Raw genomic sequence first — 14,423 nt, 5'->3', positions numbered from 1 at the left:
CTAAGGAGCTGTCTGGCCATACTTCTTCCACGTTGTAATAACACCCCTGGGCTAAAACAGCGCATGTGCACAACTTTTCACTCTTCCCCTCCCACTCCCCCCGCTGGGTTCCACATCTTTCCTTCTCCACGGAGGTCACTGTACTCAGTATATCGTAGATGAGTTCAACCCTGATGGTGTCAGTAGTTACACTTGGGGCTGTAATCCAAAGGCCATCAGTTTGAAAACACCAGCTGCTCTGTGGGAGAAAACAGAACTGTTTTCTCTCATCAAGAGTTACAGTCTTAAAAACTGACAAGATCAGTCCACTCCATCCTACAGGGTTGCTATGAGTTGGCTTAGCCAGAAGGCAGTGAGTAAGTAGGAGTAGCACGTCGGCAGGTAGGTGACTGGAAGGAATACAAACAGAGAAGATAAAAATCATCAGAGCAAGAGGGGATAAGAAAGAGAATGTTTCCAACTGACGGATTTGAAAGAGTGTTAGAAGGTCACATTCGTCTTTTGGTTTGGTAAAATGATGTGGATATTACACGGGTCACTGATACTTTCTTGTCATTCATATGTACAATAATAGTTGTGCTTTTAGATGGAGCTGAAGGCCACCCTCAAACTGTAACACACAGAGATATATCCGTATGGTAAGGACGTACTGTCTTCTAATCTTGCTTATGCTCTACTGATAATCAGTAGCAACCCTCTGATAAACATGAAAGAGGGACTTCTCATATTTGCCAAGGTCTGGAGAATTATGGGTAGGTCTGAAATGACGAAACCTTTTCTCCTTATCATTTCTATATCTTTGTTTAACCTTTGATTTTCTCATACACATGTGTTTATTTTTGAGTGAGAAATATGACTTAGGATAAAATTTGTGAAGAAAGGAACTCGATAGGTAGAATTTGAATTTCTAGACTTTGAAGCCAAGATCTCCAAGAGTTGCATGATTGTATCTAAAGACACAACACACTTAAATTTTTTGAACAGCTAAAAAGCAATTCTATATAAAAGGCTGAGGACCATAGAAATGTTAGAAGCTACTGGTTCAATTAAACATCATTCAGATAAACACAAAGTAGGAGGAGAAAATATTCTCTCGTGGAGACTGTTTGATAATATGCCAAGTGCTTGGCTAGACATTATCTTAGTTTGATCTTCGCAGCAATTCCCTTTAAAAGACATGGCCCCAGAGGGGTCTAGGGGAGGAGATGAGTCAGTCAGGATGCTACCTAGCATCTAGCATCGATGAAGAATAGAGTTTTCCTTTAGTTCCTAAAGGCTTCCTCCCCCACCCCCAACCCCACCCCCACTACCGTGATCCGAATTCTACCTTGCAAGTCTGGATAGAGCAGAAGTTGTACACTGGTGCAGATAGGAGCTGGAGGCACAGGGAATCCAGGGTGGATGATACCTTCAGGACAAGGGGTGTGAGGGGTGATACTGGGAGAGTAGTGGGTGAGTGGGTTGGAAAGAGGGAACCGATTATAAGGATCTACATGTGACCTCCTGCCTGGGGGACAGACAACAGAAAAGGGGGTGAAGGGAGACAATGGATAGGGCAAGAAATGACAAATAATATTTTATAAATTATCAAGGGCTCATTAGGGAGGGGGAAGCAGCGAGGGCAGGGGGAAAGAGGACTTGATGCAAAGGGCTTAAGTGGAGAGCAAATGCTTTGAAAATGATTAGGGAAAAGCATGTACAGATGTGCTTTATGCAATTGATGTATGTATATGTATGGATTGTGATAAGAGTTGTATGAGTCTCTAATAAAATGTTAAAAAAAAAAAAAAAAAGACATGGCCGATTTTACAGAGACAACCCCTGACACTCTGAGTACGGGAACTACCCAACGCTCAGAATCAGTGGAACAATGGTAACCCTAACCTGAGGCTTCTTGGTATAATTTATTCAACATGAAAACTAATTCAATATGCCATCAATAGTAAAGTCCATTAAAACTTAAAGTATTTCTATTTAGAAAGACCCAGGGGGCAGCTTTATATAAAATAATCCATAAATAGCCTTATTAAATTGTTCCTGGAGTATAGAAAATCCTTTCAAGTAGGACAATATGCCCTCAAAATACTGATTTTCTGTTGTTGGCTGCTGTGGCATCTTTTCCAATTCCCACCACGCCCACTTGTGCAGACTCCCGCTGCTCTGGAGAGTTTCCAGGCCATGCCATTTCAGAAGCAGATCACCATCACCGAGTGACTCCAATTGGGTTGGAAACACCAGCTTTTCAGCTAGTCCGGTGATTCAGCATTTACATGAGTCAGGGATTTCTGTGTATTTTCTAAACTCAGGTACAAAGAACAATCATAATGACAAAGTTTTCTTCTATTGAGGACTTGATGTGCAGACTGTCTACATCCTCCATATTCAGCAACATCCATCAACAACCTCATGAAGTAGATACTGATATCCTTACCCTCTTCACTGACATTACATCAGTGTAAAATACAGTGACATCGAGAGGTTAGGACCGTTTGGGCTAATATATTGTAGGATCAGGATGTGAACTCAAGTAGACTTGGTTCTATAGTTTCTGTCTTGACAACAGCAAGTTGCCTCTTAAAAGAGAGAAGTCTCAGTCCCACTCCAGTCTCTGCCTTATCAGACCCAACCACCAATAAGAGTCAACTTAGTGTGATGGGGTTGGATCAGGCGCAATGCCCGCACTGTGCCTCCAGTGTTGTCCCTGTAGAGCTGTGGGTCAGCGAGGGACATCGTGTCTTGTAGTGGGGGCAGCCTATGGTCCTCTCTGTGCATTGGCTACTATGAGCGGGACTATCGTCCTCAGGGATTGGTGGGCCAGAATGTGTTGTACTCTCTCTTGCTCTCCCTGCATTTGCTCCTGTGTACTCTGATCCGACACGTCCCTCTCCCTGAGCTCCCTCGGCACCCGATCTGACCCCACCACACTCAGGAGAAACACTAAGGGCGTGCAACAGAAAAGCAAGGGGAGCAGAGCAACAAAGTCCCTAGGGAATACTAAAAAACCTCGACTGGGAAACACTCCTAATGGTCAACAAACAGACCTTGAACTATTTACAGGCTTTTCTTTTTTGTTGTTGTTGGTTTTTTGTTGTTGCTGTATTTTTTTCTCTTTTGCTGCTTTGTTTTGCTCTGTCTTGTTTTTTGTGCATATTATTATCTCTGAAGGTCTATCTAAATAAGATAGGCGGGATAAACAAGCTGGAGGAGAAAACAACAGGACCTACGGTTCTGAGGGGACATGGGAGAGGAGAACGTGGGGGAAAGGAAGTGGGTGTTAACAAACCCAGGAACAAGGGAATAACAAGTGACCTAAAATCGATGGCGAGGAGGGTGTAGGAGGCCTGGTAGGGCTTGATCAGGGCAATGTAACTGAGAGGAATTACTAAAACCCAAATGAAGGTTGAACATGATAGTGGGACAAAAGGAAAGTAAAAGGAAATAGAGGAAGGAACTAGGTGGCAAAGGGCATTTGTAGAGGTCTAAATACAGGCATGTGCATAGGTAAATATATTTATATATGATGGTGGGGAAATAGATCTGTGTACATATATTTATAGGTTAGTATTAAGGTAGCAGATGGACATTGGGCCTCCACTCAAGTACTCCCTCAATGCAAGAACACTTTGTTCTAATAATCCGGCATTCTGTGGTGCTCAATTTCCCAACATGATCACTGAAGATAAAATAAGTACATAAGCAAATGTGGCGAAGAAAAACTGATGGTGCCCGGCTATCAAAAAATATAGTGTCTGGGGTCTTAAAGGCTTAAAGATAAACAAGCAGCCTCCTAGCTCAGAAACAACAAAGCCCATATGGAAAAAGCACACCAGCCTGTGTGATCACGAGGTGTTCATGGGATCAGGCATCAAAGAACAAAAAATCATATCATTGTGAATGAGGGGGAGTGCAGAGTGGAGACCCAAAGCCCATCTATAAGCAATTAGACATCCCCTTACAGAAGGGTCTCAGGGAGGAGACGAGCCAGTCAGGGTGCAGTATAGCGCCAATGAAACATACAACTTTCCTCTAGTTCTTTAAAGCTTCCTCCCCCGCCCCACTCCCCCACCACCACATCATGATCTCAATCCTACCTTACATGTCAGGCTAGAGCAGAGGATGTACACTGGTACAAATAAGAGCTGGAAACACAGGGAATCCAGGACAGATAAATCCCTCAGGACCAATAATAAGATTAGTAATACCAAGAAGGGAAGGGGAAGGTGGGGGAGAAAGAGGGAACCAATTATGATGATCTACACATAACCCCTCCCTGGGGGACAGACAACAAAAAAGTAGGCAAAGGGAGACAATGGACAGTGTAAGACATGACAAACCAATAACAATTTATAAATTATCAAGGGTTTGTGAGAGAGGGAGGGTGGGGAGGGAGGAGAAAAATGAGGAGCTGATACCAAGGGTTCAAGTAGAAAAAAAATGTTTTGAAAATGATGATGGCAACAAATGTACAAATGTGCTTGACACAATGGATGTATATATGGATTGTGGTAAGAGTTGTATGAGGCCCCAATAAAATGATTTTAAAAAGAAAAGAGTCGACTTAGATTAAGACCTAATACCCTTTCCATACATTTCTAAGTAATACTAAACTGGTTGGCCAGTGACTACGATATATGTTCCAAGTGCTAGAGGACCCAGATCTGAAGTGTCCAACAGTGAACATGGGACAATACATACATCTGATAATTACTGCTCATCTACTTCATGCCTGGTGTTATTTAAGTGAATATATGTATATGGTACACCTATATACATGTGACTGTGTGCCTGCAGTATATATATTTATGGTAAGTAGGTACCATAAATGTTAGATTATTTTTCTCTTCTAATAATTCTATATATTTTTCTTCTAATGGTTAAGCTGCATAGAAAACTACTTCTCTGGAAAATAAACTTGGTTGCAGAGACCCCATTTCCATAAATGGAAGAACTGTTTTCTTATAACACTGCACATAGAAATCGATTGCTATGGATTGCAAGGGACTACTATCTTTCCAGCCTCAATGAGAAGCAGACGCACACAGGGAAGTATGGAGTGGAAGATTCAAAGGGAAGACTAAGGTTCAGGCTGATCTGCCTCAACTTCAGAGAAATTCCCTCTCCAGTAGAAGTTAAAGCACAAATTAGAAGGCAGATAGATAAGCATCTGCTTTGCCAACACAATCCTGTGAATTATAGACATTTTCTCTCCACAAGTCTCTTTAAGGTGTGTCCTAGATTGACAGTTGGCAGGGAAACACTTGATTTATAAAGACTGCAAGGCGGCTCAACCATGTACACATCCACATGTGCACAACAAAGTACAGCAGACTCCTTTGTTAGAATGGAAACTTAGAGGAATTTAGGTTCAAAATCACATTCATTTATTCAATAGGAATTTATTGAACAAGTACTAGGAAAAGTAAATAGTAAACTGAACATGACAATATTCCCTTACCATCATGGAAGCCACAGAATGGAAAGTATAACTGACTGCCTGGAAAACGACTGCCCTTTAAAACATATTTAGGACTTCCAAGAGACCCATAATTTTTTCCTTCCATTCTACTTCATGTTAATTACTATATCTAAACTAATATATACAGAATTCCTTGCAGTAGCCAACTTAGGAGAGGAGGGAAGGAGTGAATTTACAACTGAGTCAGGAATCTTGGTTCCTTGATACAGTTCAAAACCAATATACCAGGTATTAATTTATGATTATCTACTCCTTTGTAGTATGCATACCTCCTTTCTTCCACTCTTAGTGAAAAGGTTGAATTGTCTGTGCATTTGCTTGATTCCATTGAGAGGCCTGCATCACCAATTGGAGAAATCAATCATGCCTTTAAGATTAGTCTCTACTAAAAGCCTGCAATGAAACGATAATGTACTAACCTGTCTCCAGTTAATGGCAAAATAATGGTTGCTTGTGAAGAAAACACAATGAAAGATAGTCTCATTTGAGGGCTGCAAAATAAAGAAAGAGGTGGTTAAAACATTTTTGAAAGAGATATTGATGCTAAACAGATACATAGCTAGGAAGCCTCATTTTAAATTGGTCTCAATCACTGGTTCAGGCTTCTTTAAATGGAACTCTCAAAGTAAATTCAGTAACTCTGCTTAACATTACTGTATACGTCATTTTGGATTTAGTCAATGCTTCCAAAATGCCCTCCTCCATGGGCCACAGCAATGTGGACTTAGGAGGAGGCTGTCAAGTATGACAGAGCAGAGGTGGTGTCAAGGGTCACACATTGTGCTGCTCTCTGCAACGTCAACAGTTCAACCCCCCTCCCCACCCCAGCCCCAGTTGCTTCTCAGTTGCTTCTGAGGCCCAGTTGCTTCTGCTGTAAAGATTTACAACCTGGAAAGCCCACAGAGGCAGTTCTACTTTGTCCTGCAGGGTCATTATGAGTTAGAATTGGCTCAATGGCGGTGAGCCTTTTGGTTATAGAGCATCCTAAGCTGAACTCTTCATGGGAGCAGATCACCGGTCTCCCTCCTCGCCTACAGAGCCCTTGCTAAATCTAATCCATCAACATTCCAATTAGCAACTGAGGACTGAACCATTGTACCACCAGGGGTCCTGAAGTAGAATGATGAGTTTGAGGTCAGTGTAAAATTATTTTGTAGAAAAATATTTCTTCCTTTGGTGTTTCTCAAAGAAGGGCAGGTCCTACAGTGTAGCTCGCATCAGCAATGTTTAGAGCCAAAGAGCAGCTTAATTGCTTAATTACCAAAATTATGACATGAACCCAGGCAAACATCTTGAAATAAGAATACTTAAGGAAACTTAAATGTTGGAATAAATTTTGATTATGTAGTTTCCATTTCCCAAGTTTCGACCACAAAAGATTTCCAATTGGCATCAGTGGTCACACTCAGCAACATCTCTCAGGCTATGGCACAAATATCACACATGGTGGTTCTTGTTTCTAGGGCATGCGGTGCAACCATTTACAAAGTTCTGGAACTTAAACTGAAGAGCAGGCACCAAATGTAAGATAAGAATGATCTCCTACAAATTTTACAAGGTATTTTTTATGTAGTGGCCCCTTAAATATGTTGTTAGGACCCAAATCAGTTAAACTTGAGCCAGACAACTGGGTATGATAGAACTCCAACTTGCAAGCCAGGTTAAGTAAATAAGAGCTCAGCCTCAGCAAAGATGTAGTGTTGAAATAATCCATCACATAGGACCAAACCCTGTGTGACAGTCCTCACACACTCTCAGATTAAATCAGGAAATTAATAATCTATCACTTCTTGCCTTTGATATGTCTTCTTTATTTTTCCTTTTCTAGAGAATTTTACCTGATACTAATTTTACCAGAAGTGCTATGTGTCTTCTTAACATGGACAAGCATATATTTTTTTTGAATAGGGACAAGTTTACTGGTGCCAACAACTGAAAGCTAGAATTGCCTAGGTCTCTACAGATTGCTTGAAGTTACTTGCAACATGACATTCAAAATGTTTTGATCAAACAAGCCTGTTTTACAGAAAACATTGTGCTAACAAAAACGAAAGAAGCAATATTGAATGATGTCATTCTTATTTGTGTCTTCCCATTATCTTGATAAATTTATATTTTCTCCTTGCACTTTTTTCTACTTAAAAAACAAAACATAAAAACCTCAAACTCCAGGTTCCCAAAGCTATTTTTAAATAAAAGACACCACTAATTCCTAGTTGCCTCTAAATAAGAGAGTAACTTGGATTTCATAGCAGTTATGATTTTTAGGCTCATTTTTTCAGGTTTTTTGTATATTTACCAAAAAACCACTAAACCCATTGCCAGCAAGTCAATTCAGACTCATAGCAGCGTATAGGACTGTGCCCAGAGGGTTCCGAAGCTGTTATCTTTATGGAAGCAAACTTTCTCCTACTGGAGTGGCTGGTGGGTTTGAACTGCTCACCTTTCAATTAGCAGCCAAGTGTGTAACCACTGTGCCACAAGGGTTCCCTATTGCATACATAGAACAGTTAAATTCTAAACCAGCCACACACCCACACATTGTGTAAACACAAGTCACTTCTTTAAACACACACACACACACACACACACAGTGCCTTTTCTGGTAATGGGATATTAGCCCATGCTCATTTGAAATTTTTCCAACACTTTTTTTTTTATGAGGAGCCCTAGAATAGGATGAATTGTGTGGAAATTATATTATGGGTACTATTAGCATAAAATTTATTTTTTTAATGAGATAAATTATGAGAAAGCATAACTGAAATTCAAAACAGATGAAAATTTGGAAAGGAAAAGACATTTTGGAATAGTATTTGAAGATGCTTCCCCAGAACCTGAGCCAAGTTTCTGTGATCCAGATGAAATAAGCCCTCCAGGACTCAAAGCCTGTGCGCGAAACAACAGCATGTATGCACTCTGCCCATTCTCTGAGCTGTGTGTCTCCTTCCTCTCCACCTCAGACGGGCCGGTCTAGAAAAGGAAAGCGCGGAAGCAGATATACCTTACAAATCTCTCCGTCAGTTGCTGGACAAAACTGTAAATTTCAATCCAATTATTTGCCACACTCCCAGACCTGAAAAAAGCAAAGGAACTGTTTAGTAACACAAGACACAGGCCTGAAAGGTAAACATTTCAAACTGATCCCTACTAGAATACCAGTGGACATGGGGGCAACCTGGCCTGTTTCTCAAGCTAAGTGTCTGTTCTCGTAGTTGAAGCTTAGGTGCTAGATGAGGCAAGAAAGTCAGCCCATGTTGGTGAGGGGGGTGCGGGGGCGTGTGGAGAGGAGACAACCTGTTTGCTAATTATCTAGAATAGGACATGACTTTTCAAAGATAAACACAAAATCCTGTCCTGGCAGGAAATGCAAACCGCACTGAATATATTAATCTCTGCCTTTTCCAGGCTGACAGACAGTGATGGGTTCAGAGAAAAACTTTAGTTTGCGTGGACAAGGAGAGTGGGGCGCAGGGGCTGAGGCAGCGCAGAGGATCAAGGGAATGAAAAAGGACAGGCTTGGTTCGTGGGAGTCACACGCCCACTGTCCAAGAGGCTCCAGGACTAGCAAGGAGAGGAGACCCTACCACCCCAGAAGCCCAGTGGTCCAGGGCACCTGCTACCTCCCATCCTCCTGTCTCGCCCCCACCCCTCACAGATCCGGAGCACTGGCCCTTCAGCCAGAGAGAGAGCTACGAGACACGCACCAGCGAGTTTCCAACGCCATCCCGATGGCGCCCACCCACCCTTCCTCGTCCCCAGCCCCAGCTGACCAGTGCCGCCCTCCCCAGGAGATCCGGGAGCTCCTCGGGTACTCACTTGTCTAGGACGAAGTAGAGATCGAAGGCTCCCCGGCAGGACGGTTGCTCCTGGGCGCTACGAAGCCCCCAAGGACCGCTGAGCGCCAGCAGCCACAGCCCGGCGATCAGCCAGCTCCCTGGGTTACGAGCCCGCCACGGCCCCGCCACCATCCTGCGGTCCAGGGCCGGAGGCTCCACTCGGCGGGGATGCAGGGCGGCCGAGTCGCCGGGGGCCGAGCGCGGGGCAGGCGCCTGCAAGCCCGGGCGAGCGCGCGGGCGCCGGGCACGGGGGACCTAGGGAGTGACCGGGGGCGGGAGCGGCGGCGGGGGGAGGTCCTTGCAGGACAAAGAGTCACCGCCACCGCGGCAGCTGCGGCCGCAACTCCGGACGAATCCCAGGCCGGTCGAGCCCCCGCCCGGATTCCGGAGGGTCCGTGCCGTGGCGACGGGGAGGACCCAGGACAAGCGCCCCGAGAGAGAAGTTGCTCCCGGGCTTCCGGCCTCCGGGCCGGCCTCTCGCGCCGGCCCCCGACGCGCCCCGCGGCCCCACTCCGCCCGCGAGCCCAAGGCCGGGCGCCGCGGCGCGCAGCTGGCCGGGCGCCCGGGGTCGCGGCGAGCGACGCACAAACTTGGAGCGGAGACTCGGCGGTCCCTCCCTGTGGGCCGCGGCGCGCGCGGCTGCGCCCCACGACTCCCCGCCGCAGTCCCAAAGTTCGCGCGGGCCGGCCCCTCGGGAGGGAGGCGGGCCGGGCCTTGGAGCGGTGGGCTGGGGTTCGGTGTGCTCTCCGATCGTCCCCGAGCGCCGGCGGACGAGGGCGGGGCCTGATCGCACACTTGTGGGTTCTTCTGGAGTGGACGCTTGCTAACGCTCGCCAGATTTGGGAACAAGGAGCAGCAATGTAGAAAAACAAATGTCCCCGAGAAACTAAACATACACTTCTGCCCCGCGGGTCTGGCCTGTTTGGGGAACGGTGTGGTTTAGAGGCCCAGTACCAGCCATTCCCTGGGGCGTGATGGCCTCCTATCCCCCTCCCCTCTCCCCAAGACCCTGTAAGAGAGGGTAGTGCCGGCCCTGTGGGTTTCTGACACTGCAGCTCTTTACCAGGCAGCCCTGTCTAAGGAGAACTTACTCCTTGAAAGAAAAGGAAGGGAGGGAGGAGAGAACTTTTTTTTAAATAACTTCAAATCACTAAGGCCTAGAAGAAAAGGGAGGTAGAGACGAGGGAGCAGGGATGAGCCTCTGTAGGGATGGAAATTTGTCAGTCAAATTTCATCCCACTGTTAACCCAAGCACCCGCTAGGAAGGCTTCCAGCTAGGGGCAAACTAGGCCTCTCATGAAAACTGGGTGCTGGAGCTGAAGTTAGCGTGCAAGTTCTCTGCTGATGCTGTCTGCACCAACCCCACCCCTTCCCCAACATCTCCACCTTCCCCATCCCCTTGTCAAAAGAGGCTTTTGGAATGTACCATCAGCAATGGAAGCTGCTTTGAAATGCCACCTCTTCCTTTTGATGCTCGCTCACAAAGTCAGTGCTTGCTGATCAAAGTTCATGTATGTTCTTTACACACACACACACACACACACACACACACAGGCTGTCAGCAGTTCAAAACCACTAGCGCTCCACTGGAGAAAGACAGGGTTCTCTCCTCCCACAGAGAACGACAGTCTCAGAAATTCATAGGAGCAGCTCTTCCCGGCCAACTCTCTGATTGGCATCCACTGGATGGCAGTGGGTTTTTTTATTTGTTTGTTTATATTACCTTTGCTACAAAATCAGATGGGTTCCCTCTTTGAGGGCAGAAACCAGTCACTTGAACGAAGATTTCTTGAGTGTCTACTGTGGGCCAGGCTTTGTTGTAGGAGTCTCCTTTAACATACAGGAGAAGATGGAAAGTGTCCTCTTTTCTGACGTTTGGGAATGTTTTTAAAAGAAGACAGGAAAGAGATGAACAAATAAGAAAACTGTCCGATAATGGAAGGTATTTTGTAGAGATTTAAACAATAGTAATATGAGCGCACACACTGCCCCTGTGGGTTTCCATGGCTATAAATCTTTTTAATAAATCATTTTTATTGGAGGCTCTTACAGCTCTTAGAACAATCCATACATCAGCTGTGTCAAGCACATTGGTACATAGGTTGCCATCCTCGTTTCCAAAAGATTTTCTTTCCACTTGAGCCCTTAACTCCTCTTTTTTCCCTCCCTCACCCACCCTCATGAACCTTTAATAAATTATTGTTATTTTCATATCTTTTTTTAAAAAGTAATTTTATTGGGGGCTCGTAGAACTCTTATCACAATCTATACATACATCCATTGTGTCAATCACATTTGTACATTTATTGCCATCATTATTCTCGAAACACCATCCCTTGTCTCCCTTCACATTTCTGTTGTTCATACCCCTAGGCAGGGCGAGGTATTGGGGGAGGGGTAGGAGGGAGTAAAGGTCAATCCTTGTCATTGGTTGCTCCTTTCTCCACCTTCTCCACACATCTTCCCCCTACCCACATGGTATCGCTACTCCCATTCCTGTTCCTGAGGGGGTTTATCTGTCCTGGATTCCCAGTGTCCAGTGCTCTTAACTGTACTATGTACATACTCTAGTCTGGCCAGACTTATAAAGTGGAACTGGAGTCATGATAGTCAGGGCAGGGGCGGGGAGGGGGGGAGAGGAAAGCATTAAAGAACTAGAGGAATGTTGTGTGTATACTGCACCCTGGCTGACTCATCCCTTCCTTGTGACCCTACTGTGAGGGGATGTGTGACTGTCTACAGATGAGCTTTGGGTCTCCATTCTGACCCACCTAATTCACATCGATATGATTATTTGTTTGGGGTCTTCTGATGCCTGATCCTGTTGACACCTCGTGATCACACAAGCTGGTGTCCTTCCTCTATGTGGGCTTTGTTGCTTCCCTGCTAGATGGCTACTTGTTTAACTTCAAGCCTTAAGACCCCAGATGCTATGTCTTGTAATAGCCAGTCACTATCAGCTTTCTTCACCACATTTGCGTATGCACCCACTTTGCCTTCAGCCATCATGCCAGGAAGGTGAGAGTCACAGAATGCCAGATTATTCTAACAAAGAGTTCTTGCTTTGAGGGAGGACTCGAGTAGAGGCCTAATGTCTGTCTGCCACCTTAACACAACATATAAATATATGTCCATAGATTTATATCCCTATTGTTATATATTACTATATTTACATATATACACGCCTATATTTAGACCTCTATAAATGTCTTTTGCCTTCTACTTCTTTCCTGTATTTCCTTTTGCTTTCCTCCTGTCCCACTATCATGTTTGGCCTTCATTTGGACTATACAGGCTCACCTGTCTGTCTCCATAGAGCCGCAGGTGGTTTTAAAGAGCTAACCTTTCTGTGAGCAGCCCTATTTAAAACCCGCTATACCACCTCGCTCCCTCGTAAAGTATTTCAATAAAGATCCAAATAACCTGAAAAAGGGGAGGGAAAATATAATTTATTTACCTAAATAGAGCCAGCTAAAATCTCTCTTGCTTTTAAGTGTGGTTTGACACTTGCTTTAAAACTGAATGTCAAACAAGGGTTCTGTACAACTGTTTTAACTGCTGCTGTTGTTATTGTTAGGTGCATCGAATCGATGTCAGCCCTGTGCACGACAAACAAAACACTGCCTGGTCCTAACCCATCTCCACAAATGTTCATAAACCTAAGGCCATTGTTGCAGCCACTGTGTCCATCCATCTCCTTAAGGGCCTTCCTCTTTGTGTTGCCTCTCTGATTTCCAAGCATAATGTCTTTCTCGAAGTACTGGTCTCATCTCCTGAAATACCAATGACAGAGCTTCCAGCATCACGGCAACACACAAGCCACCACAGTGCAACAAACTGGCAGACAAGGGGTAGCCAGCATAGCGAACATCATGCAAAAGTGAGTTTGAACACTTACTTGGCTAGTCCTAAGGAGACACATCTGAATCGACTCCCTGATAGAGAAGGGAGAATGATGCCCTTGCGAACACTCTTCCATGGCATGGCAAGGTTTCCAAATTTGCCTTTATTTTCACTTGTCTTCATTATTGGTTGGGAAGCAGTGAGGCTTCTGCTTATTATAAGAGGACATTGGGCAGCAATTATGGGCGACAGTTGCACATCATTCATGTAATTGATTTAAATAAATCGCACAGTAAAAATATAATGGATTTCAAATGTTGTGTTTTACACATATTTTATAACAATAAATAAAATAATTCCTAATTTTTTTCTTTTTTTTTCTAATGTTGGGTAGTACAGTCAGCCTTGTGATGCTCTCAATAAGGGCTGCTCTCTCCACCCCTTTTATCTAGGAGGATTGTATCAGCTGAGTCTTGCTTTATCAGACTCAGCCTTCTTAGTCCTCCAGAAGAATCCCTAAAGTAAAAATTTAATATAGTTAAATATTATTCATACTTCAAGTTCTACTCAAATTATCAAAACACTACTCATTCTCCTAGGCCTATTTCTTGTAGCCTCTCCTTCCTAGAACATTTTGCGACTTATCCCATTTTACCCCATAGTCAGCATCTATTTATCCTTTGACAATTCAGTGGTATCCATGACAGGCTTCCCTTATTTTACTTGTATTGCATATTTGTTTATATGTTTCAGTCTTTTGCTAATTTCTTGAGCTTATGGACTGTAACTTACTATGAGCTTATATTAAAAAAATAAAAACAAGCAAACAAAAACTATTGGCTCTCAAGTTAAATCGTTGCTGTTGTTTTGTTGTGAGGTACCTTGAGTTGGTTCAGATCCTTAGCAACCCTATTTACAATAGAAAAAAATACTGCCATATCCTGCATAATTCTCAAAAGTGTTCTATGCTGACCCTATTGTTGCAGCTACTATGTCAATTCACCCTTCTTTTTTTGTTCACCCATCACTTCATCAAGTATGATGTCATTCCCAGGAAGTGACCATTCCTGAAAATATGTTCAAAGACATCTCCCCATACTCACTTCTATGACACATTCTGACTGTACTTCTAGAACAGTTCTGTTTGGTTTCTGACAGTCCACAGTACTTTCAATATGCTTCCCAACACCATGATTATGATTGATAACTTCTCCTGCAATCTTCCTTACGCATGGTCCAAATTTCACATGAATATGAGGCAACTG

The 14,423-nt window shown here is 44.1% G+C and overlaps 1 protein-coding gene and 1 non-coding gene across 2 annotated transcripts in view; both read right to left on the bottom strand.

Annotated features, from left to right (window-relative positions):
• The window catches only part of ANTXR2 (ANTXR cell adhesion molecule 2), a 169,354-nt gene extending 159,344 nt beyond the window's left edge, over window positions 1–10,010 (bottom strand). The window contains exons 1-3 of the mRNA XM_075544147.1: window positions 9,296–10,010; window positions 8,481–8,552; window positions 5,896–5,967 (exon numbers count right to left, since the gene is read on the bottom strand). Coding sequence (XP_075400262.1) covers window positions 5,896–5,967; window positions 8,481–8,552; window positions 9,296–9,447 — 296 coding nt within the window. The 5' untranslated portion in view covers window positions 9,448–10,010. The remainder of the gene's footprint in view (window positions 1–5,895; window positions 5,968–8,480; window positions 8,553–9,295) is intronic.
• A 3,529-nt stretch (window positions 10,011–13,539) lies between these two features.
• On the bottom strand, window positions 13,540–13,667 carry LOC142444187 (small Cajal body-specific RNA 4). Its single transcript, XR_012783843.1, has one exon.
• Between the last annotated feature and the right edge of the window lie 756 nt (window positions 13,668–14,423).

This window comes from Tenrec ecaudatus, chromosome 3 (genome assembly GCF_050624435.1).
Source record: "Tenrec ecaudatus isolate mTenEca1 chromosome 3, mTenEca1.hap1, whole genome shotgun sequence".
Classification (NCBI taxonomy): Eukaryota; Metazoa; Chordata; class Mammalia; order Afrosoricida; family Tenrecidae; genus Tenrec; species Tenrec ecaudatus.
The sequence above is the reverse complement of the archived record's forward strand: the minus strand, read 5'-3'. Positions and strand labels throughout refer to the sequence as shown.